This window comes from Apis mellifera, linkage group LG14 (genome assembly GCF_003254395.2).
Source record: "Apis mellifera strain DH4 linkage group LG14, Amel_HAv3.1, whole genome shotgun sequence".
Taxonomy (NCBI): Eukaryota; Metazoa; Arthropoda; class Insecta; order Hymenoptera; family Apidae; genus Apis; species Apis mellifera.
Window position 1 is genome coordinate 10,324,103 of NC_037651.1, and position 24,925 is coordinate 10,349,027.

General features: G+C 48.0%; 1 protein-coding gene across 17 annotated transcripts in view; it reads left to right on the forward strand.

Moving 5' to 3' along the window:
• LOC413569 (tyrosine-protein phosphatase Lar) overlaps window positions 1-24,925 on the forward strand; it is a 202,672-nt gene that overhangs the window by 164,462 nt on the left and 13,285 nt on the right. For 9 of the 17 annotated variants that reach the window (XM_026445046.1, XM_026445056.1, XM_026445045.1 and 6 more), the window contains 9 exons: window positions 10,796-10,978; window positions 16,329-16,439; window positions 16,989-17,264; window positions 17,734-18,018; window positions 19,042-19,065; window positions 19,723-19,823; window positions 19,897-20,226; window positions 20,400-20,550; window positions 21,941-22,237. In XM_026445046.1, coding sequence (XP_026300831.1) covers window positions 10,796-10,978; window positions 16,329-16,439; window positions 16,989-17,264; window positions 17,734-18,018; window positions 19,042-19,065; window positions 19,723-19,823; window positions 19,897-20,226; window positions 20,400-20,550; window positions 21,941-22,237 — 1,758 coding nt within the window. The remainder of the gene's footprint in view (window positions 1-10,795; window positions 10,979-16,328; window positions 16,440-16,988; window positions 17,265-17,733; window positions 18,019-19,041; window positions 19,066-19,722; window positions 19,824-19,896; window positions 20,227-20,399; window positions 20,551-21,940; window positions 22,238-24,925) is intronic. The other 8 variants (XM_026445059.1, XM_026445060.1, XM_026445051.1 and 5 more) reach the window with 6 other exon arrangements.

Consider the following 24,925-nt stretch of genomic DNA (forward strand, 5'->3'; position numbering starts at 1 on the left):
CGGGTCGTTGTTGGGGTGAAATGATCGGCGGCAAATTTCGCGCAACGCCCCTGTGGAAAGCAGAGGGAGAGGGAGGAGGAGGAGGAGGGGGAGGAGAAGAAGGAGGCGAAGCCGGGAGAATTTTGAGAAACAATCTCTACCAATTTCACCGGGAAATCTGATTACACGCCGCTTCGCCCGCTCGTAAACTGGATACGTAAAATTAATTATCGCGTCGCTGCCAAGGCGGTGCTACCCTTCTTCTCTTCTCCGCCGTGGCGAAAGGAGGAAAAGAGAAGGAAAGGAAAGGAACGATCGATCGATCCGAATATCGGCGATTTTTTTCGCGAGGAAGGGAAGAGGAGGAAGGGAAGAGGAACGGAATCAGGTGTTCCTCGGCCCAAGCTCGAGGGGATAAACGGATGATGGATTTTGAAATTCGCGGTGGAAACGATCGAAGCGAAGTAGTAAACGCGGTTTATGGACAGCCGTTCGTTATTCAAGCGGCCAATATAACGCGTCGTACCTCGTCCCTGGGATATAATCTAAAATTCGTTCGTGGCACAATTTCAACATCGCGGACCGCGATCGATATTAAAGTCCATTAAACCGGTAACCCGCGCTAACGGGTTTCAGTCGCCGTGTCTGACCCGTACGCGGGTTGTTCCACTCGACGGCCCCGCTCCACCGGAGGTATTAAGTAGTAATCTCCACCCATGATCGGACTGCGTTCTGCCGTCCGATAAAAACGACTGGGGAGGGGAAAAAAAAAAAAAAACTATCCAACGATGGAGAGAGAGAGAGAGAGAGAGAAAGTTTCGCGCTACTTTCCTCCATTAGCACCGCTTCCCCCTATCGACCAAATTTAATACATTTATGCCGACCGACCGGTGTTCTCGCCCGTAATTTCGTTCCCACCGATTTCGTAGAAGAACAATTTCGATTTCGGACGAAGAGAAGAAAGGAATCGAGTTCGTCTTTTCTCCTCCAATTTTCGTCGTTTTTTTATTTCGAGGAGAGGGAAAAAAGGGAGAAAGGGAGGCGATATAAATTTGCGAAGCATTCGCGAGCGAGAGAGAGAGAAAGAAAGAAAGAGGAGAGATGGTCGAAGGCAAACTTGGAGCGCTCGAGTCGAGGTGGAAAGGGCAAAAAGCGAATTAAAAGAGAGGGAGAGGGTTGCCGCGGCCGGTGGTTCCGCCAATCGCTTTAAAAGGATCTCCGTTTCACACGGTCCCGTAACGATCGTTAAAACGGAATCGACGGCGATTCGCTTTTAACCCGCCGCTCCCCCCTCGTTCCGACTCGGCCGCCGGAAGAGCGACAGCGAATAATTTCCCACCGACTCGTTTCGCTCGCGCGAAACCAAACGCCGCCGCGGTGAACGCGCCATCTGCTTTGCGCGCGCGAGGCTCCCTTCCTTGGGGAAAGAAAAAAGAGAGAAAAAAGAAGAAAGAGAAAAATAGAAACGGGCCGGAACGCGGAAAGAGAGAGAGAGAGAGGAGAGTAAAAGGCGGAGGAATCGATCGCGTATCATCGGTTGCTTTGGTTTTAACGAAGAAACAAATCATCGTACGAGCTCGAATCCCTCCCCCCTCCCCCTCTTATTGTTGTCGGCGTTGTCGGCGATGAGAGGAGCGCGCGCGATGCCCTTTTCACGGTCTCTCGGCTCGCTCCACTTTTTCTACCGCCTTTTTTCCGTTCTCTACCTCTCCCTCCCGTGACTCCTCCTCCTCCTACCGCCTCCATCGTCCTTACAGCGACACAAAAGCCTTCGAAAAATATGTCAGGTCGAACAAAACGAGGCGGACTACGGCGGAGCACGGAGAACGAGCGGCCGTAAAGGGCCGGAGGGGGGAGGAGGTGGAGGTCGCAGGACGATGAAAAGAAAGATGGAGACCACCGCCGGACATTTTCTGCGAACCGTGAGGACGGACATCCGGGTGTAGGAAGTAGGAATAAACATCCTTTTCCCTTCGTGCCTTCGAGACTATATCGAACCATCGTCCGGAGTAGTTTCGGCGTTACTCGTTTTCTTTCCACCCCTTCACGACCCACAACCTTCTTCCCCACAACCTGCAGGCTTATATTCTTCCCTTCCTTCTCGTAAATCCTCTTTCTTCTCTCTCTCTCTCTCTCTCTCTCTCCCTTCTTCACTCTCCAATCCGATTCTTCGCCTTCGTCTTCGCCTTCGTCTTCGTCTCTTTGTATCGTCGAATCGACGACCCGACACTCGTTAAGGATACGCGTTCTCGGGAAATTCTATCGTATCGAAAGACGAAATTACACGGAACGCGGCCACGGTCCTCCTTTGCGACCACGATCAACCACGAAGATATATATATATATAGAGATCCGATCCTTGGTGAATTTCAACCCCGGTGTTTCCTCGGGCGAGTTATTTCCCTTTTCTTTTTTTTTTCTCTCCTGTGTGTATATATATATATATATATATATATATATATATATATATATATATATATATATATATATACACACATATAGATATATATATATATTTTCCCTCTCCCTTCTTTTTTTTCTTCCCTTTTACACGAAAACTCGTCGCGTCGCGTTGGAAAACAAAATCGATATAACGTGTAAAAACAAGGCAAAAATGTCAGGTAACGCAAACAAGGCTGCCCTCGACCCCCCGCCCCTTCCCCCCTGCAAAATGGCCTGCTCGATACACCCCGTGCCGTGCTTTAATTCGTGGAGAGTTTTCTCTAAGCTTTACAGCCGCGAGAAAGAAGCAGCGACAGCACGATTTTCATGAATAATAAAAAGGACCGAGTGCTCGAGAGTTGGCCGCCTTCTCCTCCCCCCGCCGATCTTCTCTATCCATCCTTTCTCCGAGAGGGAACAATGTTTTTTCATTCTTCTCTCAAAATATGCTAGCCTCAGCCTGTGTTGTGTTGCGTTGTGTCCCCCATCCGACACCCAGGATTCGCCTCCGGGTAACCGCCGAGACATCAATGCCCATTTTTCCTCGCCAACTTTACCTTATCGCGAAATCAATCGTTAATCTCTTCCCCTTTTCCTCGAAATCGCTAATCTCGCCTCGTTAACAGTTTTTCCATCCCGATCCTGTCCCGGGATCGATCGAAAGAGCTCGTTAAATCGCTCTTTCGTCCCGTGCCAACCAAAGTTATATAACGCTATAACCAACGCTATGTAACGTGACGTCCGTTGAAAAGTCCGAAAGACTGGGGGCAAGCAACGATCGAGCTTATTACGAGCTTCCGTCTTAACGAGCCCCGATTGACCGTCCACGCGAAAGAAATCCACCCCCTTGCCGATTTTTCCTTTCCCTTTTTCAACTTTTTCCCCGGCAATTTCGGAAACACGGTTGCGGCGGAAATTCGATTCCCGAGATTAACGAAGTCGGGTTTAATCGACCACCTCCATAGACCTCTCTCTCCCTCCCTTTCTCGACCACCCATGTTTTCCCGCACAACGCGGCTTGGCTCGCGAATATTTCCAACCTATTCAACGCGTCCATTTTCCATCCTACCACGCGCCGCGCCACTCTCCTCCCCGCCTTTTCCACGGACTTATCTTTTTTTCCCTCCTCGGCTGCCTTTTTCCCGCCGCTTTCTCTCGCTCGCGCCGCTCGCGCCCCCCCATTCACTGACGCGTCTCAGACATTAGCTGGCATTCTCCGCCGCATCCCCCTTTTCCTTCCTACCTTCCCGATGCCCTGAGCAAGCTTTTGTTGAGCTTTTGATGGAGAGATTCCGAGCTTTGCCACGCTTGTCTGAAGCTTCCTTCTCCCTGTACTTTTTCTCCCTCTCTCCCTCTCCCTCTCTCTCTCCATCTTTCACCACAGGCGACGTTCCGGCCCCGATAATTCCTCTCCTCCCTCTAGAGTAGAAAGCTCTAGCTCACGGCTACTCGAGCAACTTTTTCCCTATTAAAAGGTAAGAAATCGCGTTTCACCGGCCTTTCGTTGTTATCCGCCATATTACGCGGAATAACGAGACGAAACGGTAAGATAAAGGTCCGTCTTTCTTTTTCCAACTCCATTCGATTCCCTCCCTCCAGAATCGATCGAACAAGGAAGGTGGAGAAGAGGGAGGGAGGGAGGAAGGAAAGAGGGAAGAAAGGAGGGAAATGAGTAGAGGGGAAAAAAGTCAGCGCGAGAAAGTGTCGCGCGGAAGTGGAGCGAAATCTCTTCTGCGGTATCCGGGAGCAATTTCAACCCGTCCACGCTCTCTCGTATTCACGCGGCTAAATTTTTGTTTCCGTTAGGTAAATGAAACGGTCTAAAAACGGTCGAATGTCCGCTGGGTCGCTGGGGGAAAAAAAGGGGGGGAGGGGGAAGGAAGATAAAACCATTTCTGGAAGCAGGGAGCTTCTTATGAATTACTTAAGAATACGAGCTCCACCGTTGAATCGACGTATTTACCGCTGCCTCCTTTTCTGAAAGCATTTCCCCGAGGAAAACCGATCTTTCTTCTCTCTTCCGACAACGTTAACGCGCTGCCGATCTCCTTTCTCTCTCTCCTTTCGAGAAACCGATCCCTCGCATCGTTCCAATCACCTAATCACCCGTTATAAAGCGATATAAAATCGATATTTTCATCGACTCGATCTCGAGAGAAGAATTTTTACTCGTTCGAGTACGAGATGAAGCGATACTCTCGAGGAAATGGAAAAAGGAGAAGAGGAGAGGAGAAACGATCGACACGCACGCAATCGCGAGAAAAAATCGTAGGGAGAGGGGGGGAAGAGTCGATTCGCGATGTTGACTATACGCGGCCCAAGTTGGTAATGGTACCTCTTCCTCCCCTTCCTCCTCCTCCCCCTGGCCCCCATCTATTCGAGGTTAATTCAGCGAGAAATACCGGATGTCCATTAGCCGACGAGTCCGTTTCACCTACGATCGCCAAAATCAAACTCTGTCGGTTATCTACGCACTCACCGACGCGCAAACTCCCGCTGCACCCGCTATTTCGACGAGCCACAATTTTCCCTCGTAAATCTCGATACGACTAACTCGTTTGACATTTTCTCTAATGCATCCTATTAATTAGCTAATGGACCGAGCCACGATATATTCGTAACTACCGAGTTTTCCATATTTATTATTCCCGCCGACGAGAGAGAGAGACAAACGCGTTCGCGCAAATTTCGATCTTTTCGAAAATGTTCGATCGGATATGAAATAGGGGGATTTCGTTGAAAGAGAGAAGCTCGATCGAATTCGGAAGGAATAGTCGCGCGAAGATTTCACCGGCCGAAAATCGAACTCGGAACAGAGGAGGAGGACGCCTTCGCTGCAACCATCGGCGCTCTTACCGCTCCTGTTGTTGTTGTTTTAGCTCCGCTTGTTTCTCCATCAAATTATTGCGAGCAAATGCGAGATCGTCCTCTTGCACAGGTTTGCCGGCGTTTCGATATCGCCTCGGGCCGCGATGAAAATTTACGTTCCACCCTGTTCGTCGCAAACAATCGAGAAATCGATCGAAGAAAAACAACCTGCGAAAACATCGTACCACCGTGAAATTCGCCTAATTGCCAGTCACCGAGACGGAAACGCCGATACCGTTTTTTCTCTCTCTCTCTCCTTTCCCGCGCCTATATAATGAAACTCTATATTCCTCCTCTCCCATTCGATTACCTCGAATATCAACGTACGAGGTTTTGCACTTTAATCACCGATGTTCCCTTCTCTGCCCCCATCTCTATTTACCTCTCGCCATCGATAACGCGAATTTCCCGTCACTTTCCCCTTTTCGCTCGGCGAAATTCCTCCTCCCAAATTCATTCTCCTCCCCTCCGCCAGTCACCCCCATCGCGCCCGATACCGGATACGCTTTTCCTCTATTCGATAATCACTCTTTGCGATTTCGTCGCGCGTAAAAAAAAAAAATAAATGAAGAAAAATGGAAAGGCAAAAAGAAAAGAAACGGAGGAAGCTCGGCGAGGAAACGTCGAAACGCAAACACGTTACCGACTCCTCCCGTTCGTTTGCAAATCGTTATACCATCTTTCCATTTTCCTCGAGATTTGCCCGCGATTCCCCTCCGAGAAACGGCGCTCGTCGCGAAGAGGCGAGACGAAGAAACGAACTGGATCGGGACGCGTTTTATTCTCGTAGCTAGTTTTACTCTCGAAAGTATGCCGATCGTGACACGCGCGATAGTCCGCTAACAAAGTATCGAGTATCCTCGCCCTACTCCGATTCCTGGAACTGGACGGGAGGGGGTGCGTGGCAGCGACCTTCTCGAAGCATCGGCGAAATAATTGATCGATGGAAATATCGGTTGGTTACGGAAATACGAGCGCGTCCCTGAAAAGCGGCCGCGATTGAAATGGAAAAACATGGGTAAACTTTGAGTTTCCGATCAGCCGGGTGTTCGTTCGTTCTTCCCCTTCCTCACCCTCGCCCGCCCCGATATCAATTCCCCGCCGATAAATTTCCCCACTGCACTTTATATTCACGATATTGTAATCGGATGAATAAATTCAACCTCTGCCATAAATCGTTCCATCAAACATGCATAAAGGCACGGTTTCGATTAATTGATAAGAACGAGGTAAGAGTGCTCTATCGCGATTGCGAAATGAAAAGCTCCAACAGACAGACTCGTGCCCTTTCTTCCCTCTCCTTCTCCCTCTTCCATTTTTTTCTTTCCTGGTTAATGACCATCCCGTCCCCCTCCACCTGACCGATGAATCCGTTTCCTCGTAACGACGTAACGCGAGTAGAATTAATCGCCGGAGATGAAAAGACGATTTAGGGACGGGTTCTCCTCTCCTCGCCGAGACGAGACGAGACGAGTTTGATCTTGGGAGAGTCTAATCCCGCAGAGTCGGTACTCGAAACGGAGCCACTCGATGCAAGACCTCGTTAAGACTGGGTGGCACGAATTTCGTGGGTCGAGGGTAGAGATATCGCGGCAATCTGCCACTACCGGTGGAAGATCGCAACGTTGTCCCAACTTTTATACCTCTCGCGTTAACCTCGTTTCTCGACACTTTGGCGATTCGTCTTCTCTCCCTTCCGTTGGCTGCGAGACTCGCGGAAAAAGAGAGATTCCGTCAGCCGCCGTGTACTCGTTAATTAAAACTCTGCCAAAGTTGGAACATCGCGGGATGCTTTAACGAGAGATCGAACCTGCAACAAAAATTGAACTCCTCGCCTCGCCTTCCCTCGCCTCGGCTTTTACTACCGTACGTAAACTTGGATCGAAAAGAAGAAACGAGGGAAGCCAATCTTTCTTCTCCGATCTTTCGTTCCGATGTAACTGTTAATTTCTCTCCATCTCTCCATTTCCCTCCCGCGTTGAAATTTAAGAAAAACTTAACTCCTCCGCCAGACGGTTGGTTGCAAAGGAAAACAGTTTTTTACGCGCGGTTAGTACACACCAGTCGCCTTCCTTCTCTCTTCTCCGAATTTAATTTTCCAATTTCACCGACCGCTCGCTTCCGTTATCCGCCGATTTACGCGCCTCGAACGAGGGAGGGGCGCTTTTTCCGCGAACCCAGCCAATTTCCCGCGGATCGATTTCTCTCGAAATGACGTAAGGCACTGTCCTGTACACGTACGGCTTATATTACGTACGCGCGCGCTCGGACTATAATAGATATATTCGAAACGGAAGAAGCATGGATTCCGCAGCTGCGCGTATTGAATTATGAGAAACGGTTTTGCCAGGGATTTTTACGAAGGATTGGGGGGGAGTTTTGACCAGTGTAGTTTATCGCCTCCTTCCTTATCGACCTCCTCCCGAAGCTTTTCCCCCCGAATCCGACGAATTAATTCCTGTTTCCGCCTCGTCAGCCGATCGCAAATTTTCCCCCGCGATAGCCGCCTCGAGACGGGTCGTTTTCGAAGGGCGTTGCCCTTGAGGGACAAAAAAGAAGAAGAAGAAAATGCCGGTTTAATTTCTTCCGCTATTACCAAAGTAAAAAAAAAAGGAGGAAGGGGGGAAAAAAAGAAAATAGGGTAATTATACGCTCGATGCGAAAGGAATATCCGCTCTCGAATTGCCAGATCCCTCCTCTCCACCCCCCCTCCGTCCATATCCGTTCCATGCGAATCCGTCTCCGAGACTTTGAAATTTTCGAGACGTTTCCTTCCTTCCTTCCTTCCTTCGTTTACTTCGACGACGACGACGACGTTTTCCTCCGATGTAGATATCCCCGAACGAAAGTTTTCAAGTGTTTCGGAACAGTGGAGTGGTCCGGGTCGGTCGTTGGCGTCTTCTCCGCAGGGAATGAAAGTTGAAATCCGGTCGACGCTCGGAGGGATGAGAAAGCAAAAGGGAGAGAAGGAAATTGGCCGGATGACCGAACGAGGGCCGAATCTTTTTCGTCGCTTCTTTTTCGCCCGACGACGAGCGAAGGAGGACGTCCTAGGTGAGGGAGGGAAGAGGGTGGAGGGCTTTGTTCGACTTTGCGCGAAAATCGGAACGACGGTTTATCGAAAGTGCGAGAAATACTTTGATCGCGGCGAGTGACGGGCCAGAAGGGCAGATTGTCGCGCTTCCCACCTCGATAAACTCTCGCGGGGATAAGCTCCTCGTCGTCGACTTTTGTCCTCTCCTTTCCTATTCGACCGCGAAATGCGAATCGAAGCGAAGAATCAATGAAATTTTTACTTTATTTGTTTATTTGTTTTCCTTTTTCGCTCGATCTCTAAATTATTGTTATTCACTTGTGGCTCTCCTACTCGTTATTTTAAATGGACAGAACGTTATTATTTCGGAGCATCGAAGGAGGGGATTCGCGGAGAACGAAAGGATACGTGATCCGTTCCAGCCGACACCTCGAATCCCGATATCTCGAATCCCGATTCGCCGAGGTTAGACGTTTCGTGAAATCGAAATCTCGAAACGTTTCCCGTTTATAGATCGAGCATCAACCTGTTGCTTATTATACGAACGCCCATAGGTTATCGATAAGATGGCGATTTATTCGGTAATCGGCGAGAAGAGAATGGAGGAGGGACGGGAAAAGCTACGGGTGCTTTGTTCTCCGCGTATCCGCGCGGGAAAATCCGTCCAGGTCTCTCTCTCTCTCTCTCTCTCCTTATCTGAAAAGCGAGGGCGGCGGTGTGAACGGATCGAGGTCTTCTCCTCGATTTCCTCTTCCTCCCCGATTTACATATCGAACGGATTTCGAAGGGTGGAGAGAGGAGTTTCTCGCCCCTCGTTCGATTCTTATCGGAAAGAGCTCGGTTCGATTCTTTTTCCCCCGTCGGGTGGGGAAGGCGGTCGAGGGAGGAATCGGCGAGCGAGACAATGGAGTTAGGGGAGAGAAGGGGTTGGTTGTCGCGCGGTCGGGCAACGAGCAACGACGACGGCGGTCGTATTGTCGATGGCGCGGCAGTTTGCCGGGAAAAGGTTCGGCGGCGACGAGGCGGAAGAAGAGAGGGATCGTTTGTCGCGAGCAGGAGGGAAGGAGGACACGGAGGGGGAGGGTTCGGCAGGGCGATTTCCATTGTCGGCCGTGAACACCGCTCACGGTCGCCGATATAATTGGCGCCGCCCTCGGATGCCCGGATAACTCGAACGATAACGAGGACAAAAGAAACCGCGCCGGTTGAAGAAAACAATGGTGGAAGATCCGTTCAAAGTACCGAAGAACGAGCGAGCGAGCGAGCGAGCTCTTGGATCTGACAGAATTCAACCTCCGACTTTCCCACTTTTCCGGCTTATCCTCCGCCCGTGACTCGAGTGCGTCAACCTCCCTCCCAAACACGATGGATCCCCGCGCCTTAATTGTCCTCGTTACGGGAATCTCGACCGCCTCTCCGATCTCTACGCAACGATTCTCGTCGTCCACCTTTCTCAATGTTTCGATTCTTCTCGACGAACCTGTTTCCTCTTCGATTTCTAACTCGCTTACAAAGCTTAGAAGGGGCAAAGGAACTCGAGATTGCTCCTTTTCAACGAATCGTGAAAGAAGGATTTATCGAGTGTTATTTCGGCATAGCCAGTCATCGATAATTGCAATTTCATCGCGATTTTAGCAATCGGTTGATTCAACGTCTCATAATTCTCCATCGTCGAGTTCTTCCTCCCTCCTTTTCTCTCTCTCTCTCAACATCGATATACACCTTCTCGAAAGTAAAACGGGATAATTACCGACGACTTGGAAGATCGTTGGACGTAACGACGAGAATGTTAGAGCCTCGCGCGAAAAATAGGACGCATTTTTAATTAATACCACGCGGGCGTAATTATCGGCGGATTTCTAATTGGAAAGAGGGAGGGAGGAGGGAAGAAAAATAGCGAGAGGAGTCGTATCGAGCCTCTCTCCTCTCGAGAATCAAGGCTAGGACGAGTGAAGTTGGTTCGAGCGCAACCTCGGCTACGATTAACGCGGTATCGTTCTCGGTAATTACCGAGAAGAATCCTCGTCTCGAGGGCATCTGGGGGAGGAGGGGGGATGTTCCAATTCTTTATTCGCCGATTTCGTGGTCCAAAATTTCGAGGAGAAATCTGCTAATAAATCGATCGACTGGTACATAGAAATTTCGAGACGAGTCCTCCTTCTCTCCGTCGGTAAACCGTTTTGCCAACTTTTTCCGCTATATTGAATTCTGATTCTATTCTCGAACGGAGAAACACTCGGACGACCGACACCCCGCATCTTCTCTCCAACGCTTGGACGAACCCTTCTCCTCCCCAGATAGAAATGGGAATAGGATATCCATCCCCGGCGCGGTATTCCAATAGTCCTTTTCCTAACTTTCGACCCCGGGGGGATACACCGGCCGTGTATCTACGGATCGGGTCGGGGAAATCCGATCCACCGACCAGCTTTACGATATACCGCCAACCTGTCGTTCCGTTGATTGTTTCAGCCGAGAAATTGCCCAACGGTTTCCCGTTAATATCTCAAGCGCCAACGACCAAGGTGGTCGAGATGGGCCATAACGCGGTGCTGCTGTGCACGGCCGTCGGTTCGCCGCCTCCGATCATATCTTGGGTGAGAGATATGCTGCCCATCGACACCACCAATCCACGCTACACCGTTTTGGACACGGGTGAGTAGAAACCAACGCTCCTTATATATACACGTCTCTTTTTGTAGACATAGATTCTCTGGAAAAGGAGGGAAAGGGAAGATCGGCGCGCGATCGATGTGCGAGGACAGGACGCTCGGTGGTGCGTGTCATATCTGTTCGAGTGGCGGAGTGCGTAAGTCAGTGTCAACCGGGCGGTAGCGTTGATCGAGTGGTCACGCGATACGGGAACATCCAGAGCATCCATCTCGTTTTCCCGTGAGCGCGCACCTGCTCCTCCTGCGGCTCGCTCGCTATTGCCACGCGATTATATCCACTCGAAACCGGCTAACTCCGACGAAATCGATCTCTTATCGATCCGATCGATACGAGAAAAACGAGAATGAAATCGGGAGAAGAAAGATTCGCGAGGATAATTGGCGATAACGGGGCAAACGAAGGGGCCGGATGATGACGAGCAAGTTTCGAGCAACTACGTACGAGCGAGCTCGTTTCGCTAACGCACGACGTATTATCGTTATTTCTCCCTGCTCAGTGGGTGTAGTAAGTAGCTGTTATACGCCAAGCTACGTTATATACGCGGATATACCCTCTACGTGTTTTCGTATACGTTCACTTTGTTTTTATCGCAATGGCGGTATCATTATCGAACGGCACGTCACGTAATACCGGCGTGCACTTGCCCGACTATCTTTACGACGGCCGGTGCAGTTTGCCGCGACGTGAAAAGTATACATTAGACGCGGGAAAGCCGGCTTGAATACACGCCGGTATCGTGTAGGTGCACGCGTTATGCATATATCCGCGCCTCCCTCCCTCGCCACGCGTTTCCATAAAATTGCCAACGACGCCGTTCCACCGCCGCTTTTCGATCCCTTCCAATCAATGCCCCCGCCGTCGATTAACGCCAAATTTATTTCGAGCCCTTCTTTCGAATTCCTCGCGTCTCCCTTCTTCGTATGCGTGACACGTATGAAAGGGAATATCGCGTGCATCCTCTCCGTCTACGCGTCCTCGAAACCGGAAATTCGATCGGATGCCAGCGTTGGACTCGGGTCGATTCTTCGCTCGATTCGAAGGAAAGGGAAAGGAGAAGAAGAACGAACTACACTGAGTGTAGTCGCGTCGGTCACTCGATCGGTTGTTGCTCGACGCACCTCCCCCTCCTCCTTCCTTAACGTCATTCGCGTGTCTTCCATCCGCGACTCTCTCCCGTCAATATCGTTAGAAGCCATCGCGCCATACGGCACCGCCGCACGTCTCTCCGCTCCTCCCACTACATCCCATAAGATATATGGCTTAATGTATCGCAAAAAGTACACGACGGGGGCAATGTGCTTATACGGCGAGCGTGTATAACCGCCGAGCGGAAGGAAAATGGATGGAAGAAGCGAGGGGAAGGGCGCGGCGGAGGGAAGAATCGTGGAAAGACGTGGATGGAAGAGAGAGGGAGAAAGAGAAGACGAAGCGTATCCTCCTCCTCCCTCCGGGATACGAAGAGGGGGAGGTAATTCGTTTAACTTTTATCGCGTTTACCATAGCGTAGCGTATGTAATATCTTATATCCCCGATAAACGTTAATAATAATAATGGAAAACGGGAGGGAGAGGGAAGAGATCGAAAACGAATTAACGCTCCAAGATTTCCAACCCTTTGTATCCCCTCCCGATTTCGCGATCTCTCTCTCCCCGATTCATCTCCCCGGGGAGATATATATATATATATATATTTATACACGCACGTGGGGGATAAAATGGAAACAAAGGGAGGAGAGGAGAAAGGGAGCCGTTACATTCGGACGACGCGGTCGCGAATCTCTATTTCCGTTTATCGCTTAAACGAGACAAATTAATTAAAGTCATACACGGGGGCGCGAGGTAGGTAGGTAGGAACGAGAAGCGGCGTATTAAAATAACGCTCGCGCTTTGGCGAACGCCGACCACTTTACGATAATTGAAGGGGATTAAACCGACGCACGCGGATTCCCTCCACCATCCGAGATAAACCAATTTAATATTTCATTTAAGCTTTGTCACCGTTTATGGGCAAGACGTGTGGAACCGATATATCGAGTCACGGCGATACCAAGTTCGCGTTTACGAGAGAAGGAAAGTGAAAAAGAAAATTCAAAGGTCCTCCCCTCTCGTCACAGGAACAGAAGAAGCTGGTTGACGCTTTCGTAGTCGACACTCGTAAAATTTAAAGAGGAAAAGAGGAGGGTGGAGGGGACGACTCGACTGTTCCAAGTTCGAAACAAGAGAACCCGGGGCAAAGTAGCGGAGACGCCGCTTCTTAACACTCGCCTTGGGATTCCTCCCTCCATCTTGCCTCCATCTATTTCCATCTTAATTCGTAATAAGCCGTAATAATCGCCGCGATCGTTTCCGCCAAACTTCTCTAATTGTCCGTAACGATAACGTAGGTACGTTGGCTGTGAGATGAGTGTAGCTGGTCCGAGGGAACTCGGTGAGAATTGGCGTGTAACGGTAATGGGTGTTTTGCTACGCGCGCCACGGCAGAGAGAGAGAAAAAGAGAAGATCGGCGTGGATTTATAAATTCCTCCCTCGAGGGGAAGGGAGGACGGAGGGGGATGGAGATCGACGCGCGAACGACGCGATAACTTTTAAGTAGGAGGGGAAAGGTCGGCCATCGTTTCTCCACTCGCTGGACTTTCGTTTCGCTCTCTGAAAGAAGGGATACGAATATTTTTTGCCTTCTCTCAGAAGAGACTGGCGTTTCGCGGTCGATTAAAGGCTCGGTTCGGCGAGCGCGGATGAATAGAACGACAAAAAGGAGGAGGCGGAAACGTCAACGGGTAATTCGATTTCCTTTCCGACGCGACGCATTCGCCAGACGACGCAACTCCCTCGAATCCTCGCGAAAGACGTTTCATGCCCGCATAATCTTCTCGTCTCTCCCGTCATTCTCTCTCTCTCTCTCTCTCTTATATTTGCAAAGCGAGATTCTGACGTTAATGCGCCGCACTTCCAAACCTTCAACGAAACCCGAAATAGAGAAATGTTTGCGGAAGAGGGGGTGGAAGGTGGGGAGGGAGCAGTTGGGAAACGCGACGTTCCGCGAGTTTCTCCCCCTTCCCTTCCGATTGTGGCAGGGGGAAGCGAAGTTACGCAACGTGGAACAAGGAGGATCGTTGATAAAACCGATGATACTCGACCTGTGATAATTAATACACCGTGCGTTTTTTCTTCTTTTTTCTTTTTATCGAGAAAGCGCGTATTCGTCGCCGTTCGTCGAGAGGAGAGGAGAGGAGAGGAGAGGAAGGAACGCGCGATGGAACCATCGCTTCTCCACTGTAAACATCGTATATTTTTTTTTTTCTTTCTTTTTGTTTGTTTTTCGTATTTTGACCGAATCGGAAGGCGCGCCGTTGGAAAAGCATCGGATACGAGCCATTACCTCGCGTCCCCTTTATCCGTTTTTCGTTCCACTTCAACCGACCTCTCTCGCGTGAATATTTTCCGATAATTATAATTGACTTTTTTTTTTTACGCGGTCGATGCGCTACTAGCGCCACCCCGCCGCCGTCCACCACCCCGGCCGGGAGTAATTATGAAAGCAATTAAAATCGTTGGCGAATTACTCGTCCCTTCCTTAACGGAGGAGGGTAACGGAGGAGGAAAGAGCAGAGAGGTAGAAACGCGCGCGATATACACATTACTCGAGGTAAACATATTTTCCGTTCCCATTCTATTCCGCGATCGAATCGAGAGGCGCGTTCGTCTCTCGAAGCGATCGCCCGTATCGTCCTTCCTCCGAACGCGAGACCGGTCAACGGCGTCGAACAAACTGTGCCGCCTTCTCGCGCTCGTTCCATATTAAATGTATAAGAAAAGATATTTCAATATTGGCGAGTAAACACGCGCAAATAGTTTCCACGTTTCTTCGCGTCGCTCTCGGAAAGTACGAGCACGTATTTACGAGAGATACTTCGTTCTCGAATACTTGGGAGGGAGAAATATTCCTTGCGTTTTCTTCCGGGAAAAGTCGTGGGTGGGAAAGAAAATTTTCGAACGATTAAACGTTAAAGTGATCTCGAGGCTGTGTAATAATGAGAAGAGAATTTTAAACGAGACGAATAATGGGTACGGATAGATTTTCGTCTTTTATTTTTACTCGATTTCGCAGGGTGAAAAATCCGCGCATCCGCGTTTGTCGAGAGCGTGCTCGAACGTTATCGAGTTTTACCTACGGGTTAACGCGCCTTTCCGCCTCTCGTTCGTCTCGACGTCTCGATGACTCGGAAATAGCCGCGCGATATTTGTTCGAGGCCCGATAAACGAACGATTAATCCCGTCTCTGATTGTTTCCCCGACTTTCTCTCTCTCTCTCTCTCTCTCTTCTTTCCCCCTCTTTCTTCGCTTCGCGTCTCGAAAATTTAGGCGAGGCGAGTCTCAAGTTTTTCGCAGTCGCGCTAACAAGTCGTGCACGTGACTGGATGGGATAACGATATGACCACGCGTTCCTTCCTGGTCAACTTGCTCGTAGAAATTGTAGATGAGGCACGATTACGTATTCCGATCGTACGCGATATCAAACTGCCTGGCTTCTCCTCGCTCGTGATGGAGTGTTTTCTGCCCTCGATCCTCCCTTCCTTCCCCTCTCTCTCTCTATATCCCTTCGTGTATCGCAGTCTCTCTCTGTCTCTCCTCGGCCATCGAAGTCGCAAGTTTGCGACGAGGAAACCTTAGGAATCCACACACGAGCGACACGATCGTAAGGGAAATATTTAAACTAGCGTATCTGGCGTGCACGGTTGGTTCGCGAAAGGGAAGATATCTGTCCGTGGTCTGTCCGTGGGGCGAAAAGGGGCGAAAGATTACGGTCGAGGAGCACACTGTTTTGATTTCCCTCCCTCCCTCCGTGTTGTTCCGCGCGCGTTCTAGAAACCAGCCATTAATTATCATCGTTAATTATCATGGTCGCGTTCGATAAAACATGGACGTCGAAAGGATGGAAAACAAGCTCGGTGATCCGTCGTGTTTACTTTGCGAGCGAGTGGTTGGCGAAAGAAGGGGGGCTGGGAGCGGAAGAAATTCTCTCGCGGGGAGAGAAGGAAGGAAGGAAGGAAGGAAGGAAGGAAGGAAGGGAGGGAGGGAGGGCGAAACGAAGCGGAGAGATTGGAAACGGGGGTTGAATTATACCGAAGGAGTGACGTCTACGGAGATAATCACACGCCTCGTAACAGCCAGTTCATCATCGTGGTATCGTGCTTAAGGGCTTGATGCATCGCGCACGAACCGTATACCCAACTCGAAAACTCGAATATAGATCTCGCTTGCAATCTTTCCTCCCGTATCGATTCGAAAAAAGGTGGAACGCGATCGAATAACTATGGGATTTTTTTTTCAGGGGCGTTGCAAATCACCGGATCCGACGTGAACGATCAAGGAAAGTACGAGTGCGTGGCGAACAATTCGGTGGGCACCGAGTATTCGAAATCCGCCATGCTCTACGTGAAAGGTAGGTGCTGTACATATATATATCTTTATCTTTCCCTCTGTCTTCGACCGTCATCGTTTACCAGCATCGTTTGCGTGGTAAAAAACGCGTGTAACGCGAGATTCGCGGCGTTAAACCACCTCCCCCGCCCCCTCCCCAGTTTTCCCGTTTCCCATGAAAATTAATGCCACGTAGTTAAAGCGTAATTAAACTAAGCTGACGGCACAAAGGATTCGCGCGCTTGAAATCGCGTCGCAAATATTATGATGCGGCGACGCGGCATTTCTTGCGGTGGTAGAAACCCCTGTGCGCGTCCCTCGAGATTCAAGTATCGCGTAATCAAATGCACGGCTCCCGACAGTTTCGAGTCGCATGCGCGTTGTTAATTGGCACGGGATAGTAGCCGCGTCCCCGACCAATCCGACCAACTTCTCTCTCTCTCAAACTTCTTCTCCCGTTTTCGATGAAAGGGGGAAAGGAAGGAAGGAAAGAAGAAAAAAGGGGAAAAAAAAAAAGGAAATTTCGTTCTGTTCTGATTCTCGACGACTATGACGACGACGATGACGACAGTTCGACGCGTTGCGCCCAGTTTCTCCATACCGCCGCCCGCTGTCAGCGAAGTGATGCTGGGCGCCTCTTTGAACCTGACCTGCGTCGCCGTCGGATCCCCGATGCCGTACGTGAAATGGAAGAAAGGCCCTTCCTTGGATCTGACTCCGGAGGACAATCTGCCAGTCGGTAGGAACGTGCTGATGCTCACGGACATCAAGGAGACGGCCAACTATACTTGCACGGCAGCCAGCGATCTCGGCGTCATAGAGGTTACGTCGATGGTGAAAGTTCAATGTTCGTATCGCATCCTATATCGCGACGCGTCGTGTCTCCTATCGCCGTATCGTATCGTATCGTATCGTATCCTATCCCATCGCATCGTATCGTATCGTATCGAGATGGATCGAGATGGATCGAAATCCTCGTGTAAATCCTCGGAGATCACACGCGCGCACCGACGACTACCTATCGGACTACGTAACGTAACGTAACGTAAAACGATCAATCACGCGGATCGGTGTGCGCGGCCGTGTTCGAAAGCGGCAGGTTGTACGAGGACGTGTGTACGACGACGGTACGGCGAACGATGCCGAGTAAGAGGAGCGGAGGAGCCGACCGACCGACCGATCGATCGATCGATCGATCCGGTTTACGCGAAAAGATCGGGGGGAGGGCCGATCGTGTTGCAAATTGGTGGGAGGAGGGGAAAAATCGGGAGGCGGGAAATTATTAATCGATGTAACGATGAATGTAATAATTTTAGCTCTGCCCGGGCCTGCGGAGAACGTTCAAGTGTCGGACATCACGGCGACGTCCGTGAAGCTGACCTGGTCTTACAAAGATCCGGACGAGGTCCAATACTACGTGATACAGCACAAGCCGAAGCACGTGAATCAGGCGTTCGCCGAGATATCGGGAATCACCACCATGTACTATCACGTGCGGAGTCTCAGCCCGTACACCGAGTACGAACTTTACGTGATAGTCGTGAACGCAATTGGGCGTGGTCCCCCGAGTGCCCCTGTGACGGTCACCACTGGAGAAACGAGTCAGTATTTCCTATTCCTCCTTGCCGGCCCCCTGATATCACCCCTGTATATCTCCGCATATTTTCTTTTTCTCATTTTATTCATTGGCGTTCCCCTCCGAAAATTGTCCGCGTATTTTCGTTCGAGCGCGGCGTTTGTCGTCCCATCGTCGAGAAATACGCTCCGGGGATAATAACGAACCGGCGCGCGTTTCGAATCACGATCGAACGAAAACTTTGCGACTCCCTCGTGCGATATCCTCGTGACGATGAAACATCGTGACGAGTTTTACCTAGAAATGGAATGGACGGCCAGCTTTTTTTACCCGCGCACCCGCGTACCCGCGGCGAAAGATTGCTTGTTACCGGCCGATCGCGTACGAATTTTTGCACGTAGATAATGTTTTTTGCACCACCACAAAGGAGGAACAAGTTTTGATACGGTTTTTGAGGGAAATTATACCTTTTTTTCCATGCTGTCCGTCGTGGACGCACGACACGCGTTGATTCATGTAAGTGACAAGACATTTTTTTCACCTACCACTACTACCGATCCCCCACCCTACCCCCACATCTCTCTATCTCTCTTTCTATCTCTCTCTCTCTATCTATCTCTCTCTCTATCTCTGTGTCGCACCATGTATTAGTGTTTTTGTCGGATCGTGTTCGCCGCGTCCACCGCGCTTCGACGTCCGACGTTACGCTCTGCATTTTTCTCGTCTCTGTCTTTTCCTACCCTACCCTCTCTGTATCTCTTTATCACCATCACCACCACCACCACCGCCGCCACACCATCATCATCGCCCCCCCCTTCGAGTCTCTCCGTCTCTTTCCTGAGCGAAAGAGGGAAACCGATACGCGGGGAGACGAAAGCACGCGAAATTGCACCTTTCCTCGATAAAAGTAGCCGCACTTCTCTTCGCACTCTCGTGAAAATACGAACGCAGAAAATATGACGATTCGTATTTTCACCGTGCATTATATACCATTTTAATTCACATAATGAAATCATCGAAAATAATCGTTCATCCTTTTTTTCAATAGCGGAATCGACAAATGGAGGTGCCAGTAAGTTCAATCATCAATACTAAGAGTGTTGTAGCAAACGTATTTTCTATTCTCATTTTTCCTTTTTCGTTTTTTTCTTTCTTTTCTTCTCTTTCTCTATCTATCCCTCTATATATATATATATATTACGCTCTCTCGTTTTGATTTTTCTTATTTTTGCCTCTCTCTCTCTCTTTCTTTCTCACTTTTTTCGTCCCCAATTCTTTGTGTTTTTTGTTCATTCGAAGCACACGCACATGTACGTTGTTCCGTTTTGCACCCGCACCACCTATCGACCCGCTTATCGCGTATCGAAACGAGCTAATCAATCGCAACAAGATACACACACGCTGTTTCCTTACTCTTTCCGTTGAATTTTATTGTTTTCGGTAAAATTGCACACAAATGTAATCACACGATATCCCGAATGTCGTAGAGGATGATTTGATTTTTTTCTTCTCTTCACTTCTCTTTATTTCTCTTTTTTTTGGAATCTCTCTTTTTCTTTTCTTTCCCGTTTTTTCTCACCCGGTTCTTCTTTATCATGGTGTATTTCTCTCTCGAGGGGTGTATACTACTACTTACCGGTGACTAACTATTGATTGACTCGTCCATGTAGAAAACGGCCCGATTCCGTGGGAGAGAAAAAGTCCAAGGATAATTTGTTGGTTTTTCTAGAACCGGGTACCGCACCGCGGAAGGTTCAGGCCCGGCCATTGAGCTCGAGCACGATGGTCATACAATGGGTCGAGCCAGAGACACCGAACGGGCAAGTGACGGTAAGTTTTCGAAAACTTTATCCCTCCTTCGAATCGATTTCCGAATCTTTTTTTGCTTTTTGTCGCGGCGCAGGGTTACAAGATATATTACACGACGGATCCGAATCAACCGATGGCCTCCTGGAAGTATCAGATGGTGGACAACAATCAACTGACCACGATCTCGGATCTGGACACCCACACGATATACACGATTCGAGTGCAGGCGTTGACAAGCGTCGGTCCCGGTCCATTGAGCACACCTGTCCAGATTAAGACGCAACAAGGGGTGCCGAGCCAACCGGAGATGTTGACCGCGATAGATATCGGGGAGACCACGGTAACCCTCCAGTGGAATAAACCTATTCATAGCGCGGAAAATATTCTCAGCTATGAATTGTATTGGAACGATACGTACGCTCAGGTGGGTGAACACGTCTTACTTCCCTCCTCTTCTTCTTTTTTTCTCCGCTCTCCTTTTCCTCTCTCTCTCTTTCTCTGTCTCTCTCTCTCTTTTTCCCGAATCGAGAAGAACGATCACGCTTAATATACGCGTCCGTCGTTGCGAACGATCGTCGGGATCGCGATCGATTTCAGGAGAAGCATCATCGCAGGATACCTGTCACCGAGAACTACACGTTGACCGGCCTCTATCCGAACACCCTGTATTACGTTTGGCTGGCCGCCCGGAGTCAACGGGGGGAAGGAGCCACCACGATACCGTATCCGGTTCGCACGAAGCAGTACGGTAAGCAGACAAACGAACGAACGAACGAACGAACGAACGAACGAACGAACGAGCGAGAAAAGCGAAAAGAAAGGAGGAGGAAAAAAAAAAGAAAAGAAAAAAAAAAGGAGGAAATAAGAATTCACGCAGCGAGGAGTGCCGATTAAAAATCGATTCGTGATTGCTCGCGACAGATGAGTACGGGGAAATGTAATATATTTTTCGATCGATGATGATTGACAAGCAACGAGCAACGACGCAATCGCGAATCGTTTTGGCACGGCAGGTAGGAGGTGCTGTAGAGTTAGAGACGCTCCCGCAAGTAGCGTAAGCTAAATTAATTCGCAACAGTATATATATATTCCGATATTTCACAGATGATTCGTTGATCGCGTTATTCGTTTGGGTTGGATGGATTGGACGGGTTGGATGGGTTGGGTGGGTGGGTGGGTGAGATTGGCGGGGGGAGGGGGGGAAAAAAAAAATGAGAAAAGAGAAGACGGAAGATAGAGAGTATCGTTGAAAAGAAATCGTGAAGTGTGGGAGAGTGAGAATGATTGCATGCGTTGCAAATAAGACAGCCATTTTTGGATGCCACTTTATATATATATATATATATATATATCTATCTATATATATACGTACATATCATACATATAAATTGCACTAAGCACTGCATTATCGATATATGTGTGCATTTTGGGCACCTCTTTTCATTCTTGATAACGTATGGTTTTTACGTCCGTTCTTCAGTTTACTTTTTTTTTTTTTTTAATTGTCTCTTGTCTCCTTGTCTCCCGATCGAGGCACCACGTTAACTCAACGCGTATATTAACCGCGCGAGTTAACCGATCGGGATATTTCTCTAATCACGTAATTTTTCGACTGTTCAAGGATCGACTCGTGAGTTTTTCCTTGAGAATCAATATTCGTACCTCTCTCTCTCTCTTTCTCTCTCTTTCTCTCTGTTTGAACCTTTAAGTTTTCGATCCCTCTCCCGTCGTCCCTCATCTCTATTGGTCAAGTTCGAACGCGTCTCGATTTCGAGAAGCCGAGTCGAGTTGATCGAATCGAGGTCGCGAATACTCGTTTCTCAATTTCCACGGGATACGATTTCCCGATATCGATATCTATCTATCTATCTATCTATCCAACGTATATCCAACGTCTCGAGTTGGAAGGAATCTCGGGCGTGACTCGATTCGAGGCTCGAGCCCGTAATTAGCCGCGATCGTTCTACGACCGATAACGATGATCGACGATATTTCCCTACCACGTTCTCGTTTTTTTTTTCTATTTTTTTTTTTTATTTTTTCTCTCTCCCTTTCTCTCTCTCTCTGTCTCTCTCTGTCTCTCTCTCTCTATCTCTCTCTCTCCCTCTCTCCCTCCCCTACAACTGAGTGTTATACAGTCCCCGGGGCTCCGCCTCGCAATGTAAGCGGAGAAGCGGTCAGCCCGACCTCCATACGGGTAACATGGGAACCACCGCCTGCCGATCGATCGAACGGAAGGATCGCGTACTACAAGCTGCAAGTGGTCGAGAGCGGACGCTCCGACTCGGAGGCGAAAGTTATCAAACTGAATGACACGCAATTCGTGTTGGACGAACTGAAAAAGTGGACCGAGTATCGGATTTGGGTATTGGCCGGGACCAGCGTAGGTGACGGACCTCCGAGTTATCCTATCTCTGTCAGAACTCACGAGGACGGTATGTATCATTGACGCTCAGTCATATTTTTTCTCTCTCTCTCTCTCTCTAACGTTTACTCGAGCACAAGGTTTGGCGGAGGCGTGGCGTTCGAAAAGAAATTTCATCGAGATTTTTGTCCGAAGAGTTTCGAGTCACGGATAAAGGGAACGAAGGGAAGAGAAATGACGAGGGAAGGGAGGGATGATCTTCTAGTCCAAATTTGGGAAAAAAGAGGATTTCGACCGCCACGCCTCGCATTCCATACTATTTGATACTTTTGCGAAGGCGATGTATCGCGACAGAACGTTCATCGCGCAAGAGCCAAAAATATAAAAGCCCGCCAAAAGAGTCAGTCCGAACGGTGATACCGCGTGATTCCAGTGCCGGTTGCGATCGCAATATACCCCGATTCTCAACTCGATGATACGATTCGCTCTATCCTTCGACCGTCTACTATCTATGTATGTATAATAAAAAAAAATCTGTGTAATTTAAACGTTTAACATCTTCGATTTCAGATTCCGCCGATATATCGTATTATTATTATTATTATTATTATTATTATCATTATTATTCTCTTCCCCAATTCAAAAACCGACTTTTGAACCGATTCCTCCTCTCTTTTTGATTATCTCTCTCGCACTCTTTCTCTCTCTCTCTTTCACACACACTCTCTTCATTCTCTCATGTTCTCTCTCTTTCTCTCTCTCTTTCATACTCTCTCTCTTTTTTTATTTCGGTTCCGATATTCTTTTATCCGATAACGTTTTCCTGTGTTTCCGTTTTAGATTGAATATTATCGTTGTATTTTCTTTTTTTTTTTTTTTTTTCTTTCTCTCGTTTCGTTCGATTCCATCGAATTATATCATTATATCATTTTACGTTACGTTGTCGTTATTATTATTATTGTTATTATTATTATTATTATTATTATTATTATTATTATTATTGTATCATATCATATTATATTATATTATATTGTATTGTATTGTATAATACGTATAAAGCTTCTCCTCTCAGGCCACTTTTGCGTTTCAGTTACGCTTTCGAGAAACGAACTGTCGACTCAGCCTTGTCGTGGCAACAGAGAAGATACCAGGACGAACACGCGGCCCATTTTTTTCCGTTCCAAGAACGTGTAAAAAAATCTGATCCGATTTTTTTCCCGCGCGAAAACGTAAGCTTTTTGAACGCGCGCACGTCAATTTTTTCAAGTTTCTTCTCCTTTTAAAACTGAACACACCACTCTTCCTATCGTTTCTCTCGCCCCGCCATCTCTCCTACGTGTGAGCGTATGTCTATCCTCTCCCCCTCCCCTCCCCCTCCACCGGCCCCCCTTTGCTTTTTGAGACTGTCCTTTTTGAACGCGGGACGCGGGAACTTGCGTGACGAGACGGGAAAATCATGTTGGCCCTAATTTTTTGGCTGGCGAGATTTTATATTTTTGGAATTTTTGCGATTACAACGATCTTCCATGAATTTATTCTACACTCCTATAAAGCCCCGAAATTTTCCCCACTGGAGTGCCCCCAGACCTTTTTTCCAGGTGGTGCACGCAGCCACGGATTTTTCAGAAGCTGATAACCAATTTTTGAGCTCAGCTATTGTGTATTTGTCGTGCGAAAAAAAAAAGATCAAAAAAAAAAAAAAAAATCAAAAAAAAAAGAAAGAAAGAAAAAAAAGAAAGAAAGAAAAAGAAAAGAAAAGAAAAGAAAAAAGAAAGAAAGAAAAAAAAAAGACACGCACGAAGCACAAACGTATTTTCTTACATATATTTTTTACAGGGCCTAATCGCAACTCTACCTTTACACGTTGTTGCCGTTGGTTTTTTTCCCCCCTCCCCTAAGCCCCCGTAACTTTTGAAACTTGGACACCCCCATATTAACACGTTAATTAATACTTAATAATATATATATATATACTGATTCACGTGTTTTTGTCTTTCCTTAAAGCATTTGCAGGAGGATGATCCAGGTTTTGAACAGCTAGTTTTTAAGATTTATTCGCACTAACGTAACATACCGATTGTCTCATGTTATGTATTCATAACACTTAATGTTCTTTCTGGTGGTATAACCGTGATTATTACGTCACGTAAAGATGTTTCGTTTCTCTCTTTAGTTCGTTGACTCACTCTTGCCACGTGTTACGAAGATAGAGGCCAAGCTGATCGTCCTCACTAGTCCTTCACGCCGTTATTTTTACCGTTCCGAGAAGGAAAAATTCAACCTGTGTTTGCTCTCTTCTCCCCCGAATCTCGGTTTCTCCAACGCTTATATATATATACATATATATATATATATATATATATCGGACGGGGAAGTAACGGCCGTGAACGAGGGCGGCAGCTTGCCGATGAAACGCTTACGTGTGTATATATACATATGTGTATGTATATATGTATATACATAAAAAGAAGAGAAAAACAAAAAAAAAGAAAAAAAAGAAAAAAGAGAAAAAAGAAAAAAGAAAAGAAAAGAAAATCGCGTACGAAAATGGCGAAAATTTCGCGAAACAATTTTTCTTCCTAATTTTTTCGCCGTATACCTATATATACATACATATGTATATATATATATGTATAAATACAAATATTTTACATATCATATATATGTATATATACATATATAATATATTTCTATATCTCTGATATATAAGGCTCTTTTGTCTTTAGTTAAAATTTAGTTCTACCTATCGTTTGCACAT